At 43.0% G+C, this 26,845-nt stretch overlaps 1 protein-coding gene across 1 annotated transcript; it reads left to right on the top strand.

Moving 5' to 3' along the window:
* The first annotated feature begins 730 nt into the window (after nucleotides 1–730).
* Nucleotides 731–26,352, top strand: LOC124291039 (pseudouridine-metabolizing bifunctional protein C1861.05-like). The gene is made up of 20 exons (XM_046727938.1): nucleotides 731–760; nucleotides 2,595–2,751; nucleotides 3,682–3,793; nucleotides 4,801–4,886; nucleotides 5,571–5,659; nucleotides 14,349–14,460; nucleotides 15,066–15,135; nucleotides 15,168–15,201; nucleotides 15,626–15,752; nucleotides 16,334–16,454; nucleotides 18,103–18,188; nucleotides 18,823–18,968; nucleotides 19,384–19,443; nucleotides 19,908–20,069; nucleotides 21,421–21,549; nucleotides 22,129–22,243; nucleotides 22,794–22,937; nucleotides 24,000–24,172; nucleotides 24,932–25,026; nucleotides 25,719–26,352. The coding sequence occupies exons 2-20, from the start codon at nucleotides 2,616–2,618 to the stop codon at nucleotides 25,933–25,935; spliced, it is 2,214 nt and encodes a 737-aa protein (XP_046583894.1). The 5' UTR covers nucleotides 731–760; nucleotides 2,595–2,615; the 3' UTR covers nucleotides 25,936–26,352.
* Nucleotides 26,353–26,845: the final 493 nt, after the last annotated feature.

Raw genomic sequence — 26,845 nt, 5'->3', positions numbered from 1 at the left:
TAGTTCTAACCTTTCTGTTTTGAGGGGTGTGTGACAGTGTCAGTTAATATTCTGTCAATGTCCATGCCATTCCACACAAGCAATAAGATATCTGAATTAATTACTAATGTAAAAAATGTCTCAAAGTAGATTTTTTTAAAAAAAGGACAGCTGATGTTAACACATGTATTCTAGCGATAGTTTTGCGTTCTTTAACATGTTTGGGGAGGGATGGCCGTGGTGTTTCATTTATTCATTCGTTCATTCACATATGTATTTCTTTCTTTTGTTCTTTTTCTTTATTTCTCTCATTCATTCACATACAGGTAATTCTTGCTCTTAATTCATTCATTCATTGTAAAATTCCGACTGATACAATACACTGGCTGAAGTTCTGTTAAACGCAGCTGAAGTTGCGCTGGGAACGAACCAAGTCACTGTGCGTGTTGGAGCATGACGAGGCACCGCTATCCCTGTTGTAGATTATCCCTGTTGTAGATAATCCCTGATCTATCGAATCTTATTTTTAGTTCTAATTAAAATCCAGCCTAAAACACCACGCATATCATCCCACTTGTAATCGATAAAAATGATATAAAGAAGACAGAATGTTTATAGCGGATTCATTCAAACATGAATCATGAGCATGTACTAACTCCCGGGGGATTTTGAAAGATAATATTTATCCTTTAAATCGAGCGGGGAGGACCGTGACAGCCAATCAGCGTCAGTTTCCCTTCGAACCCACAGACTCACTGTTCCGGAAGTTGATCCATCGAAGGTAGCAGCTGGTGAATGTTTGCGTTCTAACGTGTGTGTCTGTTGAGCATGAAATACTTATGACAGTTCAATGTACAAACGTTTTATGTTATTATAATTATGTTGCAATAACAGAACCAATGTCAAGTTCAGTTAATTTGTCGCCACGTTGCATCTTCGGGAATGATTACAATGAGAAGGGGCATGTAACTCTTACCTTCTTAACTCTTCTACAATTATTGACTATTGGGTTGCAAATTTGCAGCTTAAAGAATCAGTTTCTAATACATCTTCGAAATTGTTTTTGAATTTTCATATAAATGTATAACGAAAGTTAATGTTTAAGTTTTTAAAAGTCGTTTTAGTTTTATCTTGGGACATGATAAATACATTTTGAAGTGGTTTTTAAAGTCAATGTTAAAGATGCAAGTGTTGAAACAACTTACTTCTTGAACAATATTCTTCATGAACGGTATAGCTTTGCACTTTAATGATACTTTAATTTGTAAAACAATCATCTTGTTCAGCATGACCTGTTGTCTATTGTTTTCATTGAAAATTGATAGCTATGAAGTAGTACTGTACACATTCTCTTCCCACAGAGGTTACTTGTCATATCTTCCTACTAACCTCTGTTCTAATAGGGCCATATTTCCCGGTACTCGTAAAATCCCCTAGCGGCAAAAAAGCGCAACACGAATGATCTCCCTGCTTTCTATCCAATCAAAACACGTTTTACATCGGCTTAGATCCAACTTGACTAATAAAAGCAAATGTTGGGCCACAAATATCCCTCCTCTACAGGGGATTTGTGTTGATGTGACACACAAGACATTTAATGGCTAGCTTGTCCGTTGTCAACGAGGGCGATGGAGACGCTGTTGATCCGCCATTACATGACTGAGTTCTGTCTAGAAGAAACGTTTTGCGCATCGAGCAGGGGAAGAGGTTCTAGTTTTCCCGAAGCTTACAGAAATTACCGAGGCCTTGCGAATGATCACTTTTGAAACAACGTTGCTGATTGCACAACTAAATCTGATTGCAACCAATCATGAACCCTGAACACTCGCACCATGTATTAGAACAGAGGTTCGAAGGAAGATATGACAAGTAACCTCTGTGGAAAGAGAATGAACTGTACGTAGATCATGAAATTAATGCGAGCACTTTATTAATGCGAAAAATGCGTCTGTACTCTTCACGCATTATTATGATGATGCATTTCAGTCTGACCATGTCTACTTTTGAGAACCTAATAAAAGACAAAACGTAAATCTCTTGTCGTCTTTATTGCAAATTATGTAATAATGTACATAATTAGTGGAAGTGTTGACACTACACATTACACCAATACAGGTCACTTCCTCATTTCAGGTGTCTCAAGCCGCATGTAATTATCAATCACTGGTCATTGTTTAAAGTCACTCAAGCACATCAGCCAGACTGGACATTCTCCAGCCACTTGTTTGTTGTACTATGGTAGATGACTTGCGTCTTTCAAGTCAGATTATGTTTATACATGTTGTCATAAGAGAAGTAGCAGCAAGCAATCACGTGATCAAACATGACAGCATAATCAAAACATCGTCAGCTCATTTCCATTCGTTGCTTAACAAGTTCAATTTCAGGTTATTTGGTAATAAGTGTGAAAAGAAAATGAACAGCAAAGATTCATGGTGTCACACTTTATCATCGACACAGATTCCTGAGCTCACATTAATTTCGGGAGGGATTTTAGACTAGACCCTCGCATTCGCATTAGATTCGTGACGCATTAATTTCATGATTTACAGTAATTTCTTTCTCCTTTTGGATGGTGGTACGATTAAAACTTTAAAATGTCAATTTGTCTGCAGGTCTGATGGGAACATATAGTGATGTCCCTGATCACCGGCACCAGAGGGCAGCAGTTGTCACGGCTGATTGCCAGGAAAATATCGGGATATAAAAGCAACATATGTCCCTCCGTACATAAACACAAACTGAGTCATGGATCAGCTGTTAGTAAAAATGGTATGTGTATAGATGTGACTTTTCATACTTAGCATTACTGTAGTTAGTAAATAAATAATAGCTATTTAAGCTGATATATCCACTTCTTTATGCATTATTATCATATTCTTCATCAGGTGCACTGGTGGTCCTGTCATGCAGAGTTGTTTCCCTTCAACATGCTGAAAATGTTTATTGTGGTTTTGAATTCCAAACCATATACATCTAGACTAATCATTTTCAGCAACCCATGCATGTCGTAAGAGGCGACCTACAGGATCGGGTAATCAGGCTCGCTGATTTGGTTGACACATGTCATCATATCCCAATTGCGTAGATTGATGGTCATGATGCCGATCACTGGATTGTCTGGTCCAGAATTGATTATTTACAGACGACTGCCATTTAGCAGGAATATTGTTGAGTGCAGGGTTAAACAACAAACCGACATATTGTGATATAACTTGAAAAGTGTTCAAAGGGGTGTTGAACCTAGCTCGCTCACTCAGTTAATCAGTTATTAAACTGCTTCCATGGTGTTGTGGTTAGAGCGCCAGCCCTGAGAGCGGAAGCTTGCGGGTTCGATGCCTGGTCATGTCATACCAAAAGATGTTGAAGTATGGTACTTTATGGTCCCTGCCTGGCGCTAGGCATTGTTGGGTATAACAAGGACTGGTTGTATAATGTGTCTGAGTGGGGTATTCATGCTTAACTTCAGCAAGGTATCTCAGTGAGCTAGCACTATAAAACCAGCTTAAGTCTGGGATAGTACAAGCAGCCACACATCCACGCATGCACGTCGTCATATGAGAGAAATATTCTTAAGTACGACGTTACTCTGGGGCCTAAGATGTCAATCTGCCTTTATAATTAACAGAAAGTAACGGTGGATACTCCATCTGAATTTACTCTGAAGACGTAATACAAATGAACCTTCTGTGTTCCTCTCAGGCCTGTTGCAAGTGTCGCAAGAAGTGGAGGATGCAATGCATTCTGGGAAACCTGTTGTTGCCCTGGAGAGCACTATAATAACCCATGGCATGCCTTACCCCGACAACGTATCGTAAGTTGTAGACGGTTTGGGACCTGTGTGAGGAATTATTAGACAAACGATGATATGAATGTTATGGTGTATTACCAACAATCTTCTCAAGGTGTGACACGTGAAGGTCTGGGTTAGAATGAGCCTTAAGTAACCCATTCTTGTCGTAAGAGGCGACTTACGGGATCGGGTGGTCAGGCTCGCTGGCTTGGTTGACACACGTCATCAGTTCCCAATTGCACAGATCGATGCTCATGTTGTTGATCCCTGGATTGTCTGGTCCAGACTTGAGTATTTACAGACCGCCACCATATAGCTGGAATATTGCTGAGTGTGGCGTGAAACTAAACTCACTCACTCACTCACTCACTCACTCACTCTCCGGGTGTGCCATTGCCCCCCAAGTCTGGCATCATCATGACCATGTGCATTGGAGGTCAAAGGTGTATTGGGGCGGTGGGGTAGCGTACTTGTTAAAGCGTTCGTTCGTCATGCCGAAGACCCGGGTTCGATTGCCCACATGAGTACAATATGTGAAGCCCATTTCTGGTGTCCCCCGCCGTGATATAGCTTGAATATTGCTAAAAGCGGTGTAAAGCTAAACTCACTCACTCACTCAAAGGTGTATTGCAGGTGCTCATAATCATTTAAAGAATAGATGGTAAATTATTGATACATTGATTTTGTAGATTCTGTGCATATTGTGTATCAGGCACACAACATATGAAGGTATTAGATGACTTTATGTAACATTGTTGTTGGGACATGTAGAAGTTGAAATTGTTGTTCTGTACAGTACAGGGGGCGGTGGGGTAGCCTAGTGGTTAAAGCGTTGGCTCGTCACGCCGAAGACCCGGGGTTCGATTCCCCACATGGGCACAATGTGTTAAGCCCATTTCTGGTGTCCCCCGCCGTGATATTGCTGGAATATTGCTAAAAGCGGCGTAAAACCAAACTCAGTCAGTCTGTACAGTACATCAGTGGTGAGTGATGTGCACATTTCATGGTTCAGTTGTAATTGTTTACAGAACAGCAAAGGCAGTGGAAGATATCATTCGACAAAATGGCAGTGTTCCTGCCACAGTGGCTGTCATTAAAGGACAGGTTCATGTGGGTGAGTTCCGAGTAGTTTCTTTGTTGTTTAACACCACACTTAGTAATATTCCAGCTATATGGTGGCATGTCTGTAAATAACCATGCCTAGACCAGACAATCCATTGATTGATAACCTGAGGGCTGGGACGTATAGTCTTACCTGGAATCTCCGTTGGAAGGTGGAGATCTATGCTTTGCTGATTTCACATTTATCGCAAACTCAACAATAATCCAGCCATGTTACCTGTAAATATGAAGCCTTGATGAAACAAAATGGTAGTAAGACTTATGAGCATAAACCATGCTGTCAGGTCACAATGACATATTCAACCAAGTCATCCAAATAGACCACCCAATTCACTAACTGTCCTCTTCCAATATGTTTAGTCTACTGATGATCGATTCTAAGCAGGAATCCCCACACAAGGTTTACATAATCACACAAGGTTTAAATAATCTAGTCTGGACCAGACAATCCAATGATCAACAGCATGAGCATCGATCTACGCGATTGGGATACGATGACATGTGTCAACCCAGTCATCGAGCCTGACCACCCGATTCCGAAGATCAATTCTAACCCGGACCTCTTCACAGGTCAATGAATCCCAAGAAGAAATGGTTTTCATATGAATCTTTAAAAAAAACATTTGAGAGGAGAAAGACAAGGAACATTTCAAATGTGTTATACTTTCCCCTCCAGGCCTGACCAGTAGTGAACTTGAATGGCTGGGGTCCCGAGATGGACTGGTGAAAACATCACGCAGAGACTTCCCAGTCGTCCTCTCTCAGGTAGGGGTCTGTTAGGACATCATTAAGCCTGAAAAACACCTGTTTGGGTGACTGGTATGGGTATTATAAGTATTGTGAGGTCAGACCAACTTAATTACTGTACTAGTTGAAGCCCAAATAACAGATACCCATTAAGCAAGGGCCTTTAGTTCATCTCCAACTCTTGATAGTTTTACTTGTGATTGAATACAGGTAGGCCATAGAAACATTTAATAGTTTATTCAATCAGTACATCCCTACACTGTGGGAATTATTTGACTGCCCATTGGCCCACAGCTACTAAATGTTTTGTTGGGCTAGAGAACCTGAAATGTCTCTAGCTGCTTCCCTGTTTCTGAAATTAAGCTACAGTTTATCAACAGTTGACATTGCCATTGTCTCAGTTTACAGGGTGCATTGTTTACTCTGACTGTTTGTTGTTAGAGTCATTCCTCTCCTATATAAACCATTTCAGGGTTAGAACTAACTTTTTAAAGCAAAAGCAAAAGACTGCTTAAGCTTCAAGCTAAACGAAATTTCAATAAGCAAAAACATAAAAATAATTCCAAAATTCCTCACCACTTTCCCCTTCACACCCTTCGTTTTAAGTAGTTTGTTATCATATTATTTGTAATAATGTTCGATCATAAATGCCAAATTTGACAAATGCATGCGGTTGCTAAGGTCCACCATCATTAAATCTGAAAATCCTGATGTTATACTAAGCATGTGATTGGCTATAAGTACTGTGGATTTTATATTTCAGAATTCTTCTTTAATTGTTGTCAATAAATAAGGAAAGTTACTCCAAACTGAGTATATTTTTAAACTTATCCTATCTCACGGTATGCACTTCTCTCTCTTGATTCGACACTGAGTGGAACGATGTAAAGATTTTTCCCTAGGCCTCAAGCACTCCATGCTACCCTCATTATAAGACAGCTTCCTAGCTCTCATGCAAAGCATGCGGCATGCACCACTAGCTGCCCACGTGGCTATCTCCGAATCATCATTCTCTTTCTTGTCGCACACAAGTGTGGATGTATTTTGCTTTGCTCAACCTTTTCCACTTAGTCTACAACATGGGGAAAGTTGACCAGCCAAAGAAGAGGAAAAAATACTCCCGGTGTAATAAAGTGTTCTCAGCAAGTGATCCACATGGGAATTGTGTATAGGACAGTGTAAACGGGACTGTCGTTGCGATAAATGCAAGGATCTTGCCTTCGAGACGTTCCCCAGAATTAGACTGGCTCTCTACGAAACAGCTTTCGGCGAACCGGTCTTCATCGAAACACCAGTCTAAGAGTCAGCATTCTCCGGATCGATCGTCTGCTAAACAGACTTCACCTAATCGTACTTCGTCGAAACAATGTTCACCAAAATGGCATGTGGTGAATAGACTTTCGCCGAAACGGCCTTCTTCCAAGCGGTATTCTGCGGAATGCCTCTCTCTGGATCATCTGAGTACTTCCCCGAACTCTGTTGGATCCTACAGTCACACCTCCTCAGCACAGACGCAGCTTTCACCGAGTCGTCTGGATCAGTCTCCTATTATTATTCAGATTTGTGCACCGGATAGACCTGATAGGTCTACTTCATCGCCGAGACGCCACTCTTCGACACATTCGCGTTCAACTAAGCACCCGCCTCCCTCTGCTTCGTTGAGATCGATTCATCGTTCCAAGTCACCTCCTCGGAATTCGTCTTCTCGTCATGAGACTTCCGGTTCTGCGCACTCGACCCGTCAACCTAGATCTCCTACATGGTTGACTGCTGCCTATCGTCCTGGGATCGTCGTTATCGTTGTGATATCTCCCGTTCTCTTCAGCGGGTCATCATTTGTGTATCCTCTCACGGTTCGTCCCCCTCCAGACGTAGAAATGGTTCTACGGATCGTTGATCTAATCAACGGTTTTCCGAGTTGCGATCTCAGCGTGCTATGACTTCTGACGGGACTCCTGCCTCCTCGCATCTCTTTGCTCGGATTGTACCAGATTCCTGGACTCCTGCACAGGAAACTACTCCTCCCAAGATCTGGCTGCGATGTTAAGTAGGGCCTTTAGTTCATCTCCAACTCTTGATAGTTTTACTTGTGATTGAATACAGGTAGGCCATAGAAACATTTAATAGTTTATTCAATCAGTACATCCCTACACTGTGGGAATTATTTGACTGCCCATTGGCCCACAGCTACTAAATGTTTTGTTGGGCTAGAGAACCTGAAATGTCTCTAGCTGCTTCCCTGTTTCTGAAATTAAGCTACAGTTTATCAACAGTTGACATTGGCCATTGTCTCAGTTTACAGGGTGCATTGTTTACTCTGACTGTTTGTTGTTAGAGTCATTCCTCTCCTATATAAACCATTTCAGGGTTAGAACTAACTTTTTAAAGCAAAAGCAAAAGACTGCTTAAGCTTCAAGCTAAACGAAATTTCAATAAGCAAAAACATAAAAATAATTCCAAAATTCCTCACCACTTTCCCCTTCACACCCTTCGTTTTAAGTAGTTTGTTATCATATTATTTGTAATAATGTTCGATCATAAATGCCAAATTTGACAAATGCATGCGGTTGCTAAGGTCCACCATCATTAAATCTGAAAATCCTGATGTTATACTAAGCATGTGATTGGCTATAAGTACTGTGGATTTTATATTTCAGAATTCTTCTTTAATTGTTGTCAATAAATAAAGGAAAGTTACTCCAAACTGAGTATATTTTTAAACTTATCCTATCTCACGGTATGCACTTCTCTCTCTTGATTCGACACTGAGTGGAGCGATGTAAAGATTTTTCCCTAGGCCTCAAGCACTCCATGCTACCCTCATTATAAGACAGCTTCCTAGCTCTCATGCAAAGCATGCGGCATGCACCACTAGCTGCCCACGTGGCTATCTCCGAATCATCATTCTCTTTCTTGTCGCACACAAGTGTGGATGTATTTTGCTTTGCTCAACCTTTTCCACTTAGTCTACAACATGGGGAAAGTTGACCAGCCAAAGAAGAGGAAAAAATACTCCCGGTGTAATAAAGTGTTCTCAGCAAGTGATCCACATGGGAATTGTGTATGGGACAGTGTAAAGCGGGACTGTCGTTGCGATAAATGCAAGGATCTTGCCTTCGAGAGGCGTTCCCCAGAATGGGACTGGCTCTCACTGAAACAGCTTTCGGCGAACCGGTCTTCATCGAAACACCAGTCTAAGAGTCAGCATTCTCCGGATCGATCGTCTGCTAAACAGACTTCACCTAATCGTACTTCGTCGAAACAATGTTCACCAAAATGGCATGTGGTGAATAGACTTTCGCCGAAACGGCCTTCTTCCAAGCGGTATTCTGCGGAATGCCTCTCTCTGGATCATCTGAGTACTTCCCCGAACTCTGTTGGATCCTACAGTCACACCTCCTCAGCACAGACGCAGCTTTCACCGAGTCGTCTGGATCAGTCTCCTATTATTATTCAGATTTGTGCACGGATAGACCTGATAGGTCTACTTCATCGCCGAGGCGCCACTCTTGACACATTAAGCGTTCAACTAAGCACCCCGCCTCCCTCTGCTTCGTTGAGATCGATTCATCGTTCCAAGTCACCTCCTCGGAATTCGTCTTCTCGTCATGAGACTTCCGGTTCTGCGCACTCGACCCGTCAACCTAGATCTCCTACATGGTTGACTGCTGCCTATCGTCCTGGGATCGTCGTTATCGTTGTGATATCTCCCGTTCTCTTCAGCGGGTCATCATTTGTGTATCCTCTCACGGTTCGTCCCCCTCCAGACGTAGAAATGGTTCTACGGATCGTTGATCTAATCAACGGTTTTCCGAGTTGCGATCTCAGCGTGCTATGACTTCTGACGGGACTCCTGCCTCCTCGCATCTCTTTGCTCGGATTGTACCAGATTCCTGGACTCCTGCACAGGAAACTACTCCTCCCCAAGATCTGGCTGCGATGTTAAGTGCTCTTACTACTACTTGGAATCAACAACAGGCTGCTCACTCTATGGGGAATGCTCCTTCCCTCGGACCATCTGTTACGGCCTCTAGTCCTAGTGTTCCACCTGATCCTACGTCTCGAGCACATTCGGTTGTGGATTCTCCAGAGGGAAGTTTGGATTTTGTCGATAAACCTCAAGTTTTAGCTTGGATAGTGGAGAAACTCCACCTCCCTATGTCACAGAACCCGGGGGATTTATCTCATTCCTTCTCCATGAGACAACGAGACTTGACATCTATTACCTTCCTACCTTGGCCTTGTCTTGCTCATCTCACTACATCCTTGGATCATGCCTTTAAAAGCCTTAAACGGATTAAGGATGGTCTGTCTTCGCCTAGGTTTTGCTACCAGCAGCTCACTCCCATGGTTTCCAGACCTTTGCTACTACCCCTTCGGTGGATGAGGATGTCCAAACACTTTGCGGAAACAGGACTTGTTCAGCTTTTCTAGTTGAGGATAGAGAACTGTCTCACATGGACAAAGCTATTCGTCGTTCCTTACCCTTGATCAATTGCATCATCTCGGCGGTGGACGCGGTTGCTGCATCAGTGGAGCACTCTTTCACCGATCAGGATGCTTACATCAGAGGCTGTATGTCCCTTATACTGGACCAATTTCAGATCGTACCTGACCAGCTGTCTCAATTCCTTGGCTATCTCCTGGCAGTTTGACGTCGCGGCCCACTCAATTTGTCTTCATGGGATGACAGGTTTAAGGCTGAACTCTTCCGTCAACCGTGGTCTGCAGAATCCATGTTTAATGGCATGATTGGGGAAGTTTCGACAAAGGTGGATCGGGACACTCAATTTCAAGTTTCGGTGGAATTATTGAAACTCCAGAAGTCTCATCTGCAAATTTCCATGATACAGAGAAGGCCTCCACGGTTCGTGACATTTCATCCGGAACTGCGTCAGGGTGTTTGTGGCCATTCGTCCCGAGCTAGAGGTAGTAGGTCCTCCCGTGGCACTTCTTCCCGATGTCCTCCCAAGTCTGACTCCCGGGTTGGGAATGGGGCCCCCAAGCAGTGACTGGTCGAAACAAGGGCACGACTGGGAACTGCCGCCTCCAGCCGTCCCCATTTACGACTCTTCAGTGGGCGGAGACTAGGGAGGTTCGCTCCCAACTGGACCGTACTCGACGATCCTTTCGTGACCGACCTCCTCGCCACAGGCTATCACCTTCCAGTCATCGGACGTCCGCTGCTGACAGTGCATCCAGTACACTGCAGCTACCTAGCGGACCAGGTCCAGGTTCTTCACTCCGCCATAGGTACGCTCATAGAGAAATGTGCAGTCCAATCTCTCGGTCCGGCGCCCAGCACTCATCTTTCTGGTTCCCAAGAAAAACTCCACAAAACTAAGACTCATTTTCAACATGAAACTTTTCAATGCCCACTTTCTCCAGCGCCCACCTCACTTCCGGATGGTATCGATCGTCCTTCTTCGCACCATCCTGAAGGGGATTTTCTTGTCAGCCTAGACCTTCAAGATGCTTATCTTCATGTGCCCATTCATCCGGATTCGCGGAAATTCCTCCGATTCGTATTCCAAGAGATCCATTATCAATGGACCCTCCTGCATTTTGGAATTTCCACGGCCCGTGGCTATTTACCAGAATCACCAAGCCGATCACCAGGTTTCTTCATCTCCACGGGGTCGTGTTCGAAAGTTCCATAGACGACTGCATCCAGGCACAGAGAGACCCAGTCGTTCTTCACCGTCAGTTGGAGTTCAGTACGAAGCTACTCCGGCAACTAGGTTGGTTGTTAAACGCTGCAAAGTCAGAACTAACACCGACCCAGACCCTTCAATTCATTGGAGCAACTTTCGACACGCACCAGTGCCTGATTTTCGTCCCCCAAGACAGGTGGCTGAAGATTCAACGACTAGTTCCGTTAGCACTGTCGCAGGCCAGGACCTTACGACAGTGACAGGAACTTTTGGGCCTCTTGACATCGGCACAGGCATTGACACGGTGGGGACAATTGCAACTGCGTCTGTTGCAGCGTTTCCTGCATCCGTATCTCGTCTCAGAGAATCTCCAGGAGTTGATTCGTCTTCCCGAACCCTTACGTCCTTTTCTTCAGTGGTGGCTTGTTGAACAGAACGTTTGCGCCGGAGTTTGTTTGATGCCGTTCATTCCAACGCACCACTTGTTCGTTGACGTGTCGCTCAAAATCGGGGCTCACTTTCTTCATCATCAGACAGCCGGGCTGTGGTCGTCCGCAGAACAGGACTTGCACATCAACGAACTCGAGTTCTTGGCGGTTCTTCTCGCCATTCGACATTGGGCAATGGAACTTCGGGGGTCCTCCCTGCTGATTCAGACAGACAACTCCATGGTCGTTTGGTACATCAACCATCTCGGGTCGACGGGTTCGGCGAACCTTGTTCAGTTGGCGTTTCGGTTCTTCTATCTGATCGACTCCCTTGCCATCGATGCTCGAGCCAGACACATTCCTGGAGTCAGGAATGTCATCGCAGATGCGCTGTCCCGTTCCTAACGGCCGTCTCCCACGCAGTGGCAGTTAAATCCACAGATCTTTCGGGAACTGGTCTTCCCGTTATCAATGCCCCAAGTCGACCATCAGCTCCCGCAGTTTGTCTCGCCGATACCAGACCAACTAGCGTGGGATCTCGACGCTCTGGCGATTTCGTGGGCTGGACTCAACGCTTATGCCTTTCCCCCTCCAGCTCTTCTACCCAGAGTAATCCAGAAACTCCGAGCGACCAAGCAGATTTTGGTCGCGCCTTACTGGCCAGTCAGGAGTTGGTTTGTCGATCTCGCACAGGTCGCAGACCTAAACCCAGTTCCTCTTCCCGATCGGGACGACATACTGTTACACCCTCACTCAGATCGGCGTCATGTTTCCCTTCACACCGTCTCTGCACGTTTGGCACATCTGCAGAAGTCCTTAATCGCCAAGGGGTATTCACGGAGAGTGGCTATGGCCATCACTTCTGCTCATCGGACTTCCACCGGAGGTTGCGGCCGAACACATTGCTCGGGAGCACCCTTCTCCCTGGGAGACGTTGTGCTTAGTAAGCCAAGGAGTTCAAGAGAACTCAGCACAAGCATATGAGTTGCGTGCATGTGTAACAGGCCACACTTGTGCATCGCTATCTACGGTCATTTCCACTCTACACAGTTCCTGCTGTTCGCACTGTCAAGACACAGGGTATCTGCGTCCCGCCGTCCGACCGTGGGATAAGTGCATACCGTGAGATAGAATAAGTTTAAAATTTTAATATAAATTGTATATTTATATACTTATCCTATCTCACGCGACGGATTCCCGCCCATCCTCCCCGCTATCCAGATTCTCCAAGTGGGATATTATCCAGTGGTTCCAAGAATGAGAATGATGATTCGGAGATAGCCACGTGGGCAGCTAGTGATGCATGGCGCATGCTTTGCATGAGAGCAAGGAAGCTGTCTTATAATGAGGGTAGCATGGAGTGCTTGGGCGGATAGACAAGACTAGCCTTGGGAAAAAAGTTTACATCGTTCCACTCAGTGTCGAATCAAGAGAGAGGAGTGCATACCGTGAGATAGTATAATTATATAGATATACAATTTATATTAAAATTTTCAAGATTGACGATGTTTTTATACGACCATTTTCAAAAAATTTCTGCTTAAATCACCAAAATCACTGGACGGTAAAAAGTGGTCCTTTATTAAAAAATTGAATGCTGTTATGAATTTTTCAAGGTATTTAGCGTATTAACGTCTGTTAATTTCGACGCTTGCATTTGACACATATTTTGGGACGGTTCTTAATGTATAACTAGGAGGGATGATGATGATTTTTATGGAGAAGCATGTACAATGTGAATGACACCCCACCACCCCAAATTTATGTACAAAGTAAGTGCCACCCACCCACCCCCATGTCATGTACAAAATCAATGACCTCCCTCCGTACTCATAAGTTTTAAGCATAATTTTTTATATAATTTTATGTACAAAATTGCTGGGAAAACCCCCACCCCACCCTCCTGCTCTCTACACTTGTATGAGGAAAACTTAACTATAATTGGCCGGGGAGTGTGCCTTGTGGGCAGTCTATGAGCTCTCTCCACACTCACGCGTGCTGCTTCACTCTCACTGAATTTGAGTTTTTCCTTTAAAAATTCATTAACTTTTTCTTCACTTTCGGACCAATTTTCATTTGCGTTTTCGTTTATTCCAAAGAATATCAGATTGTCTCTTCGGGATTGTGATTCAAGGTTTTCCAGTTTGTTAGATAAGGATATATTTTCCTCTTCAAGTTTTTCTATAATTTTCCACATCTCGTTTTGATCTTTCTTAATATCTTCAATGGTTTTCTCAAATTTATCAAACTGACTGTGTAGAGACTGTAGGTTGGCCTGTATGCTTTGCAGAATAGCTGTAACCTGGTCGGGCGTGGTCCGGGGTTGCTCTCCACGTTGCCGCTCATAAGTAACAGGACAGCTATGCACATCAAAATGTGCTGTAACTGTTGTCGGGCACAAAAAACCCGCGAAGTTTAATTCCATGTACACATAGACGTTTCTTCTTGGTGGGTTGTACATTCAGACCAATACGAGCCCCATGATGTTCGATCTCTATCCCCATGATGTTACCCACGTCTACCCGTCGCCATTACAGGTGGCGCTCTCTTGTTAGATCATTACATCGCCATGATGTAGTGGAATGAGGTGATTATACTTGACAACCAGTGGTGGTTGTTTTTCAGGGACAGAGTGGTGGTACAACAGTATCAGGCACAATGCTGGTTGCTCACAAGATGGGCATTCCCATCTTCGTTACCGGGGGGATAGGTGGAGTTCATAGGGGAGCTGAAACTTGTAAGTTGTCATCACATGTATTCTTTTATCAGTAATTGTATATTTCTGAGCATCATCCCTTCCACTTTGATCTCCTTCTTTGGTACTTTTCCAAACATCCATCTCAATATTTCGCCCTTGAAATACAGTTATATTAGCTCATCCAACCCAAAGTCAAGTGCAGGGCTCTTGTTGCAGTGATGTTGTGAGGAGGATGTTTGTGCAATTTGTTAGAGCTGATTCTTAGGTTGGATTTTTTGTGCAGAAAATATATTTTTGTTTTGTGGCTGTCTTTGCTTTTTAAACTGTTGACATTTTAACTGTTTTTGCTTTGATATTGCTAGAATATTACTAAAAGCTGTGTAAAACTGTTCTCAATCACTCACTCAATATCAAAAGTGATTAATATCTGAGACCTGGACCACTGTGGGCTTTCCAACAACATCAAGCTAACACATCACAATATAACCAATATACTGTTAAAGGTATGGCCAGACCAATCTCTCTCTCTCTCTCTCTCTCTCTCTCTCTCTCTCTCACTCTCTCTCTCTCTCTCTATCTCTCACTCTCCTCTATCTCATCACTCATCTCATCTCTCTCTCACTCACTCACTCTTCTTGTTCCAGCCATGGACATCAGTGCTGACCTCACTGAGCTGGGCTGCACACCAGTGACTGTTCTTGTCCATGGACATCAGTGGACCTCAGTCAAGTCAATACTTGACATAGGTCAATACCCATAGGACGTACCCTTGAGTACCTGGTCAGAAACCCTTCTATCATACCTTCATCACCTCAAATCTTTCAGTGACCGTCTCTGTGGTCTACTGGGTAGAGACAGAAAGGTTGGTGGTTTCATTCCCTGGCCGTGTCATCCCAAGAGGCGGTAAAAGATGGGGCTTACCCTGCCTTGTAGTTGACAATAAGGGATGGAACAAGGACTGTGGCAAATAACACCTGTATTATTCCAGGCAAGCAACCACACAGAGACATGCATGCATGTTGCTGTAAAGGCCTTGTGATCTTCTGTTGCCAACATTAGACAGTTCTGTTTTGGGAGATAACCATTACACATTTGTGATAGAGTATTCCTGGGTAGAGCATTCTAAAACCAAATGCATTAATTGAAGGAATCAAAATATACATTGCCATGTATTAATAAGAAGTAAAGTATATTTTTGTTTCAGGAAACTCAAGGAGTTTGTGTAGCCACATTTGGAAGTTCAAGAGATTTCCCAGCATTCTTCACATCAAAGAGCGGCTTCCAGTCACCCTATAATGTGCAAACAGCAACATCTGCTGCAGGTCTTATAGGTAAGTAGTCATGGCGACAGAATCCTGAAGATTATGAACATTTACAAAGACAGTTTAACCTTTCATTATTTGATTTCAATTCGCTTCCATAAATGTTCAAGATTAGATAGTTCTCTTCAATGTGAAACATAGACCTCCAAAATGTCTGTTATAAACCTGCTTTGTGCATAGTTATGACATTGTTTCCCACAAAGAAAATTCTAAAATGAGTCTGGATTTCTTGAAAAAACTCTTTGATACAGACTCAATATGGTGAGGGAAAATTGTCCGTCTGCTATCCAGCCATCATGTTACACTGTTTGGTTTTCCTGATGATAATTCAACAATGGATGCTACGTAGATCTGGTCTCGGGACACAAGTGACTCCAATTACAGGCTGGAAACAGCTCACCCCTGACTTGTGGCTGGAACAAACTGAAGATACTTTATCTGTGCCTTTAATCAGCTGGAGACTGTGGCATATATTGATGGAGTAATTCAATTCAACTTACCAAACTGTAGACCGATCACAAACACAGCTTTAGTTCTGGAACCCACTATATCTGCCATTTCATGTAAAAAGATGCTACTTTTTCCATTAGAATCAAATCTACAGCTGAACACAGGGAGTGGAATCCTAATAGCTGTACCCATCCCAGAATCCTTTGCTGCATCAGGGGAGATAATTGAGTCAGCAATACAGCAAGCAATTTCTGAGGCAGGGTAAGGATTCAGCACCAAGTATAACTAATTAGAAGATAAAGCTACTCTGTTTTCAATTTTGTGGTCCTTTATCGTTGATTTAAGACCGCTAAATTGAACGTTTAGCGGTCTTAAATCAATGATAAAGGACCGCAAAATTGAAAACAGAGTAGATTTATCTTTATTTTAGCACGACTGATAGGCGTTTTAAAACCGAACTGTTTGGCACGCAAGTACAAGGCATGAAGGGTCCTTTTTCCTGGAAATCGCTTGGAATCGTCCCGTTGAGGGACAGGTTGTGTAATGAACAAGATAAGACATTTTCAACAACATAAACGTGTTTTGTCGACGTCATGCCCGCTAGATCTGGACCCGGTTTGAATATACTGCCCTTTTGCGCTGTTGACGGATTTTCCAGCTTTGTAGTTTCTTCACTGGGATTAGGGTCAAGAATTTCTTCTTCAAACCATTCACTTTTTACTTCAAAAACACCAAAGATGCTGCTGATGTCCAACATGTTTGTTTACAAACAATAGGGTCAACAAGTTCCTTGTATTCATACGCGGTGAATCGGTCACTTTAATGAGCGGTCTTCAACTGCCATTTAAGTACGGTTTTGATGAGCTCTCAGCCAATCAGAATTGAGTATCACACAATGTCGTGCTAGAATATCCCTTTATACCTACATGTAAGATACTTCAACAGGGTTCTCCCTAGATATCAAGTTTTGGGAGTCACTGTGATATTCAAAATTAAAATAAGAAGATAAAAAACAGTCATTTGAGAGTCAGATTACAATTTTTTGAAACATTTCAAACCATTACTTAATGTACCTTTGTATATGAAAATAGACTGATTAAATATTGTTATGTGGAGCTTTTTTATGACAGATTCAAGGTTGAACAATCGTGAGACCTGAAAGATAATTGCCGTGACATGGTGTGGTTAACGTAGTATTTTGATCATTTCTGCATCCAGTGCTTGTCGCAAATGGATTTCACATTGTACAAATGACGCACGTCATGCTCTTAGAACTGTAGCAAAATATATGCGGATAGCCAACTATGAACTTTGGCTTCCTACTGGAATGTTCATTGCTACTGATGCCTTCATTGGCATTATCATGATTATCTTAATAAGTTAACGTCTCTGAGTTTTTATCAGTTGTTATCGCAACACCGGGAAACCAATCCAACCCTGACTATCTTTTGAGAGACGTTTACTCAAGGGTGCCAGAAGTAGATTAGAACAGCCTTTCAATGACACTGTCCCTCTAGGCAGCAGTGAGATGATTGCCTGAAGTATCGGATGTCTGCGTCTATATTTCGCCAGAATTGAATTCCCTGATCACAACCAGCATTCGTTTTGACAGTGTTTAATTACAAAATGATTTTGCCAAATGATAGGATCTAACACATTAACCGGGTTTGATTCCCCACATGGGTACAGTGTGAAGACCATTTCTTTATTCCCCTGCTGTGATATTGCAAGAATATTGGTAAAAGCGTTGTAAAACCATTCACTCACTCACTCACAAAGTTAGCTGGATTATGGCTCAGAATATCAAGTGCTGGTTTGTCTGATCCAGTCTTGATATTTATTGTACAGATGGAATATTGGTGAGTGCAGACAAACAGACAAACTTACCTGGATCATGTATTTGTTTCAGAGATCAAGGTATTTGTGGAAAAGATGTCACTCCTTTCATACTGAGTCGTGTCAATGTACTCACAAAGGGAATTTCCCTACAAGCCAGTATCTTTCTGTAAAACAAGCTGTGTCAGGGTTTGTTGCAAATGGGCATCAGGATCAGAAGGAAAACGTTTGGTTTCATTGTATGATGCATTTGTGATCAGATACTATCTTCACAACTGAAATAACGTTTACCCTGGAACTACTTCCAGTCCGCCTTACTGATATGTTGCTAGGGCTGTCAGCCTAGCATTAGAAAGAAAATACATGCATAGATTGTGGCACAAGATATAAATATAAGTTTATGTAATCAGGTGACTTGAAGATGAGACAAACTGTTATTTTAACACAAAGAGTCAAATATATTGTATTATTTCTTATCCTGACTCAACATATCACAGTGTCGTTCTTCACTTCAATCACATGACAAAGAACCTCAAATATGATTCTTGGACATCTGGGGTACTTGTTGCTCAGTCAGAGTTATCTGTCCTTGATCAATTCCATCTGTCAATATTTAGACTTGTTAACCTATGAAACACCTACATTGAAACAACACCATGGATCAATGCCATGGATCAAATTTTAAACCATTTCATTTTGTATCAGCGGTTTTCTTTGTTGAGTTTGGTTTGTTGTTTAAAGTTTGCTTTAGCGGTTTTCTTGTGTCTTGGGTAATTTTCCTGATGAAATCCAGACATTGCATTGATAAAGAACAATGCTGAAGTTGGAAGCAAGATAGCCTCTGCACTGAATGATATGCAGTTGAGGGGAGATAACTCTAAAACATCAATTCTGAGGCCTCAACACGAAGAAAGTGGTAAAGAAAAGCAGTCAAGACCAGTGAGTATTTTTCTTCATGTGAAAAAGGGATAATTTTGTACAAGGGAATCTTTGCATATATTAGTAACTGATACTTAAGTAACTGAGACTTTCTAACGAATAAAACGCATACTCTGAGTCAGCACCATAGTTCATTATCAAATCCAAATCCTTAATTCAAATGTACTCATTTTAACGTAATTGTGAAGAATATGTTTTGCTGAATGTTTTCAGACTTTATTACTAGATATTTTGCAAACTTAGAGCTTATGTACATTTTTTTCAGTACATTTATGAAGTTAGGTTGGTTGAGGTGGCAGGGAAATCCAAATGTTTATATTCGTGCATGTAAATATTTCAATATGTGACAGTTGATTTTGTTGGTGAAGGGTTAACCTGACCTTCATCTTTGGTTGACCTCAGATGATGTTAACAGGTTGTGGTAGGCGGCGTAGTGGTGGACTTCTATGCTCAGCTGGGACAAAAACGTGTACAGGTAAGTATTGTTGTGCATAGTGCGTGTTACACAGAGATTTATGTGAGTGTGTTACATTTTTCACCATTTTCCTGCTTCTTAGTGTTCAGTAAAACAAGGCGACCCATTTACCTCTAGACTGCACCTACAGCCAGTTTAAAAGACTATTATGGTGGCCTATGTCACTTCAACCATTGGTTCCCAACAAGGATACACAGTGTGGGTGATATTGCCACAGAACTGCTTGAACTTGAAAATGTTAGTAAGAAATGTTCTATGTATTTATGTTCTAATTTTGTGGGGGCGGTGGGGTAGCCTAGTGGTTAAAGCGTTGGCTCGTCACGCCGAAGGCCCAGGTTCGATTCCCCACATGGGCACAATGTGTTAAGCCCATTTCTGGTGTCCCCCGCCGTGATATTGCTGGAATATTGCTAAAAGCGGCGTAAAACTAAACTCAGTCAGTCTAATTTTGTGAACATTTTCAGTCTAATGGCGCAACATATCCTGGAAGTTTGAGGCAGTCATTTGGTGGTGTCGGGCGCAACATCGCAGACTGCCTTTCTCATCTTGGATCACGTCCACTGCTTGTATCAGCTGTAGGGAGGGGCTCCCATACAGGTGCCCTACATGATAACTGTCAACACATGGTGAGTGTCAGGGTGCAAGGGTTAACAGGGTGGAGAGGGTTAACATTGTGTCAGCTAGGAGGGTTAACATGATGAGTGAGGGTGGAGAGGGTTAACATGGTGTCAGGTTGGATTGTTAACATGGTGAGTATCATGGTAGAGAGGGTTAACATGGTGGGTGTTTGGGGTAGAGAGGGTTAACATTGTGTCATGTTAGAGGTTAACATGGTGAGCATCAGGGTGGAGAGGGTTAACATGGTGTCAGGGTGGAGAGGTTAAACATGCTGTCAGGGTGGAGAAGGTTAACATGGTGTCAGGGTGGAGAGGGTTAACATGGTGTCAGGGTGGAGAGGTTAAACATGGTGTCAGGGTGGAGAGGTTAAACATGCTGTCAGGGTGGAGAGGTTAAACATGCTGTCAGGGTGGAGAGGGTTAACATGCTGTCAGGGTGGAGATGGTTAACAGGGTGTCAGGGTGGAGATCCTGGCGAAAAATGGCATACACTGCATCTGAGTTGTCCTTGTGTTGCAGGATCTGTCTGGGGCGATGTTCGGTGGCATACACTGCATCTGAGTTGTCCTTGTGTTGCAGGATCTGTCTGGCGCGGTGTACGGTGGCATACACTGCATCTGAGTTGTCCTTGTGTTGCAGGATCTGTCTGGGGCGATGTTCGGTGGCATACACAACATCTGAGTTGTCCTTGTGTTGCAGGATCTGTCTGGGGCGATGTTCGGTGGCATACACAACATCTGAGTTGTCCTTGTGTTGCAGGATTTGTTTGGGGCAATGTTAGGTGGCATACACTGCATCTGAGTTGTCCTTGTGTTGCAGGATCTGTCTGGGGCGATGTTCGGTGGCATACACTGCATCTGAGTTGTCCTTGTGTTGCAGGATCTGTCTGGGGCAATGTTCGGTGGCATACACTGCATCTGAGTTGTCCTTGTGTTGCAGGATCTGTCTGGGGCGATGTTCGGTGGCATACACTGCATCTGAGTTGTCCTTGTGTTGCAGGATCTGTCTGGGGCGATGTTCGGTGGCATACACAACATCTGAGTTGTCCTTGTGTTGCAGGATCTGTCTGGGGCAATGTTCGGTGGCATACACTGCATCTGAGTTGTCCTTGTGTTGCAGGATCTGTCTGGGGCGATGTTCGGTGGCATACACAACATCTGAGTTGTCCTTGTGTTGCAGGATCTGTCTGGGGGCGATGTTCGGTGGCATACACAACATCTGAGTTGTCCTTGTGTTGCAGGATCTGTCTGGGGCGATGTTCGGTGGCATACACAACATCTGAGTTGTCCTTGTGTTGCAGGATCTGTCTGGGGCGATGTTCGGTGGCATACACTGCATCTGAGTTGTCCTTGTGTTGCAGGATCTGTCTGGGGTGAAGGAGCTGGAGGGGCGGAGTACAGCAGTATACTGTGGGGTGCTGCAGCAGTGTGGCGAGATGATGTTCGGGGTTGGGGACATGGAGATCATGTCTCACATCACACCACACATGGTCAGTCTCCAACAGTCTCTAATAGGAGAGGGCATGTGTAGTGTCTGGCAATATGAAAACAACAGTGTCAGTGACAACACTTCAGATTGTCTGTGCAGTGAAATGTGAGACAACATATCTTAACAACTATGCTGGGTTTCCTGTTTTCAGTTGCCTGTGTTGGTTGTTAGAGTGAGTGAATGAGTATGGTTTTACGCCAGCAATATCATGGCAGGGAACACCAGAAATGGGCTTCACACATTGTGTGGGAATTGAACCCATGTGGGGAATTGAACCCGGGTCTTTGGCGTGACTAGCGAACACTTTTACCACTAGGCTACCACACCGCCCCTGGTTGTTAGAGGCAACCAATATCAATTGGTTGCATGAGTCATGAACTGTTGGCATCGATGGATGGTCACAATGTCGATCACTGGATTGTCTGGTTCAGATTTGTTTATTTACAGGCCACCATCCTATAGCTGGAATATTGATATTGCTGAGATGTGGTGTTAAACAGCAAATAAATAGACAAACTTACACACAAATACCAGATGTTCTTTCAGAGATAGATGGTACTGATTGATTACTGTGCTACAGGTGTCCCAGTACAGAGAAAGTCTCTCTCAAGCTCCATTAGTGTGTGTCGATGGCAACATTCCCGCTGAGACAATAGAGTACATCTGTGATATCTGTAGTCAAAACAAGGTGCCTGGTAAGTAGTATCTATTTGTCATGCAGGTCTGTTATTGGCAAGACTCAGTTTTATCACTGGATGTTAACCCTACTACAGTCATGTCTCACAAAGGAGGTACAACAAGGACTGGTTGGCTCGGAGTCAGTATAATGTGTCTGAGTGGGGTATTCATGTTTCACTGCGGCATGGTACCTCGGTGGACTAGCACTATAAAACCAGCTTCAGTCTGGGCTAGTACAAGCAGCCGCACATACACATACACACGCATGCATATGAGCGAAATATTCTCAAGCACGGCGTTAAACCCAATTTCACCTCACCTCACCTCACCTCACCTCACCTCACCTCAGCCAAATATTCTCACCTCACCACCTCACCTCATCTCATCTCACCTCACCTCACCTCACCTCACTCAATGTGTGAGAGTTACCATAGTCATATCACTATGATCACTGTGTGATCACGGCTACTGGATTTAAACAAACAGGATAATGGAATTTAACTTAACAGTGCCTCTATATAGCGACGTTATCACCAACCATTACTGTATACCATGGTTCTCTTCCAGTTTGGTTTGAGCCAGCAGACATCCACAAGGCACTGAAGCCGTACTCTACTTCGGCCCGAGATCACATGACATACACGTCGCCAAACGTGGCAGAGCTGATGCAGATGTGGGCAGCGTTTAGAGGGAAAACCCCAGCTGATGTCGGTAAGGTCCCAGTGACCCCAGTGGGGTTGAAGATGGGGAGCTAAGCTGGAATAGATCATTGGGTGTTATTACTGGATGGCTGTACAAAAAGGGGGCATATTATCTCATATTTTATCTTCATGTTTGGCTGCTACATGTTTTTACAAAGTTGGATGCTGTTGACTGTAATTTGTATTGTGCCTAATATTTTCCATGTGGTGTTGTTTGATCATGACTGACAGGGGCGGTGAGGTAGTCTAACGGTTAAAGCATCCGCTCGTCACGCTGAAGACCCGGGTTCGATTCCCCACTTTGGTACAATGTGTGAAGCCAATTTCTGGTGTCCCCTGCTGTGATATTGCTGGAATGTTGCTAAAGCGAGTGAGAGAGTTTAGTTTTACTCTGCTTTTTAGCAATATTCCAGCAATATCACAGCGGGGAAACCAGAAATGAGCTTCACACATTGCACCGCTAAAAGCGACGTTAAACCATACTCACTCACTCACGACATCTGATTAAAGAAAAAGGCAAGTAGTCAGTGTCTTCTGTTAATCTTAGTCTATTTTCTTTACCTTTTAAGTATTTTTTGGGGGTGCAAGGTTCCATGATTTCAAATGCTACTGTTGGGCTGTCCGATGCAGTATTTCAGGTTTATGACATTTCTTCCATGCAATATAAACCGCCTCCGTGGTGTAGTGGTTAGAGCGTCCGCCCGGAGAGTGGAAGGTCGCGGGTTCGATCCCCGACCGCGTCATACTAAAAGACGTTAAAATGTGGTACTTGTTGGTCCCTGCCTGGCGCTCGGCATTAATGGGTACAACAAGGACTGGTCGGCTCGGGAGTCAGTATAATGTGTCTGAGTGGGGTATTCATGCTTCACTGCGGCATGGTATCTCAGTGGGCTAGCACTATAAAACCAGTTTAAGTCTGGGCTAGTACAAGCAGCCGCACATACACATACACATGCATGCACGTCGTCATATGAGCGAAATATTCTCAAGCACGACAATAAACCCAATTTCACCTCACCTCACCATGGAATATATGGAGATTTTAGTGTTTATTTGTGCTTCTTTATTTCAGAGACAATCTCTCTTGACACTTCCAGTGTGGATGATGTTATAGATGCATGTCTTCCATACTGCTGTGATCTTGCTGACAGCATACCAGTTGTCATGGTAACGCTTGGTTGTCATGGAGTTCTACTGTGTCACAGACTGGGAGACAAACCTGTCTTCCCCACCAAACACAAGCAGGTGTGTATTAATGTTACTGTTGAGGAAATCGATGCTTATTATGTTAGTTACTGCAATGGCAGTTATTTACAGATTCTAATCTATGTGCATAGTATCAATGTCACAAATTTGTGTTTTAATGTGTCATCACACAAAAAGGTGCCATGTGCTGGAGTTATACATGACCAGTTATTGTATAAGAAAATATTGTGACACAAGCATGTTTTTATTGCAAATTTAAGGATATCTTGTATGCTCTGATGATGTGGTTCGACAATGGTTGTGTTATAGACGGGGTATATAAATCAGAGGGTAGAGGGGGTTGTCTTATACGTAGGATCACACGATATCAGTAATATACAGTAGCTGGATGACTGTAGCATTAAACCACAAAGAGACTATTTGTCGCGCCTGTTTGAGGGCTCTGTTCTTTGTCTCAGTGTTGCTTGGAGATTAGCACTATGAGGGAGAGGCCATGAAGAAGAAATTGTTTAGGGTCTGGTTGTTTGTTCTGCGGGGAAATGAAAAGCATTGAATGTATCTGAGAAATGGGCATGAATTTCTGTTTTTACATAGAATCAGCTAGGGCAAAAATAACAGTGCTGAGACCAGCCCTACTGCTCCTCTCCAGTGATAACTGAGTAATCTCTTGGCCTCTTGATTACTTGAATATTTATCGTTATTAACTCCAAGTATTACAAACCAGACTAACTGTAGTAAACAAATACATCTCTCTTCCACACACTTATCTCCTCACACCCCACAATGGTTCTGTTTTAGACCTACAGCGATGATGTGAGCGTTCTTCACTACCCCGCCTGCAGCCCCGCCCAGATGCCTAGCACCACCGTCAGTGTGTCAGGGGCCGGGGACTGGTAGGCTCATTACTCTGCTTGTTTAATAATTCACTTACAGTGAGTGAGTGAGTTTAGTTTTATGGCGCTTATAGCAATATTCCAGCAATATCACAGCAAGGAACACCAAAAATGGGCTTTATACAATGTACCCATGTGGGGAATCAAACCCGGGTCTTCAGTGTGACGAGTGATCGCTTTAACTACTGGGCTACCCCACTACCCATATGCACTTACAGGCTTTGCACAGGTGGCCTTGACCTCTTACCCTACCTGATGAAGGTCAAGTTGGCATATATATTTCATGGCCTGCTTGTGTCAGAATCAGCATCTGTAAACATCATCCCTGAGTGCCCATTGGAGCAATGAACCATAAACTTCCAACCAATCATGGCACCTAAATAATTCATGAGGTTCCAATTCTGACGCTGTGTCTGCACACCATAGAAGACCTTTGGGTTTTCATTTATGCTCAAGTAAACATTTCGTTTCTTTTTTAAAAGGTTGAATAACGTTAACACGTTGATTTTTTCTTAATAGATTAGATTAACTAAATGACATTATCAAACATTATTAACATGTTCCAATAACTTCATGAGTGAACCTTGCAAGTTACATGTATCACCAAGAGAACACATGTCAAATGTTACCTTGAATAAACTGAAAAATGTTCACCAGAATGCTATTTAACCCTCCCCTGCTTTGGTTTTCAGCTTTGCAGCTGGAGTGATAGATGCAATTGTTAAAGGTCATGACCTTGACCTTTGCATAAAGGCGGGTTTGATGGCAGCCCAGTACTCCCTTCAGTCCCATCATGCAGTACCAACCACGATACTACCTGAAGCTTTCTCCTCTGACAGAGTCGAAAAGTGGGCTCCATGGAAACCAAGACTTATTAAACTAGGGAGTGAGAATAAAATGAGGTATTGATTTTAAGGTTTATTACAATGGGGACAAATCACAGAAGCAATTTACACTTCTTTGGTCACAGAGATACCCATGCAAGTCATTGCTCATTGCTGATGTCAAGACATGATATTACAGATCATGAAGCAAAACCATTTCTGTCTCTGTATCTCTATATAGCACGTAGAAGTATTAGAGATTGTGTTGACCAAAGTGACAAACTTCCTTGATTTACATGGAATGAATATGTTTCATATTTTCTTAATTTTCTGAAATCGGGGTTGATAGGGTGGTGCCTTTGATATTTGTTATCATCTAACCTATAGTGGTATGTGGTTATGGTACATGTTATCCTTCAGTGCAAGTGATTTATACATTGAGATCCGGTGTATGGGTGGTCCCAACACTAACATTGCCTTGGATTAAATTGTAATACATGTATATCTGTGAACTATGTTTTTATTATGTTCATGAATAGTGTAAATTAGTGGTGGTCCGATTAATTGAAATAATCGAAGATTGGTCGCAGTGACTAAACGACTAAGCAATCGATCATGTTTTCTCATAAACAAACACAACAATTCTGGAACACTTGTTTTCATCAACAATATTTGGTTTTATCTATTACATTTCATAAGCACTACAAGCTTGTTCCAAGTCATGATTGAATTCATCTTAAAGACACCAAGGAATTTATGTTCCTCACATACTAGTCATCCTTTAGCCAAAATTTTGCCCAAAACACCCCAAAATAACTACGTTTTTTTTCCTTATTTTTTTGTGCATTAACAAATTTCATAAATGACGCTAACCAATTATTTTCGATGATTGATCGGTGGTAATGAACCAATCATCAATTTTGAGATTTTAACCAATTCCCAACACTAGTGTTAATAGATCCTAGTCATGTGTGGAACTATCTGTTTCCTGATGT

This window comes from Haliotis rubra, unplaced genomic scaffold (assembly GCF_003918875.1).
Source record: "Haliotis rubra isolate DU_JTF1 unplaced genomic scaffold, ASM391887v1 Scf48, whole genome shotgun sequence".
In the NCBI taxonomy this organism is placed as follows: Eukaryota; Metazoa; Mollusca; class Gastropoda; order Lepetellida; family Haliotidae; genus Haliotis; species Haliotis rubra.
The sequence above is the reverse complement of the archived record's forward strand: the minus strand, read 5'-3'. Positions and strand labels throughout refer to the sequence as shown.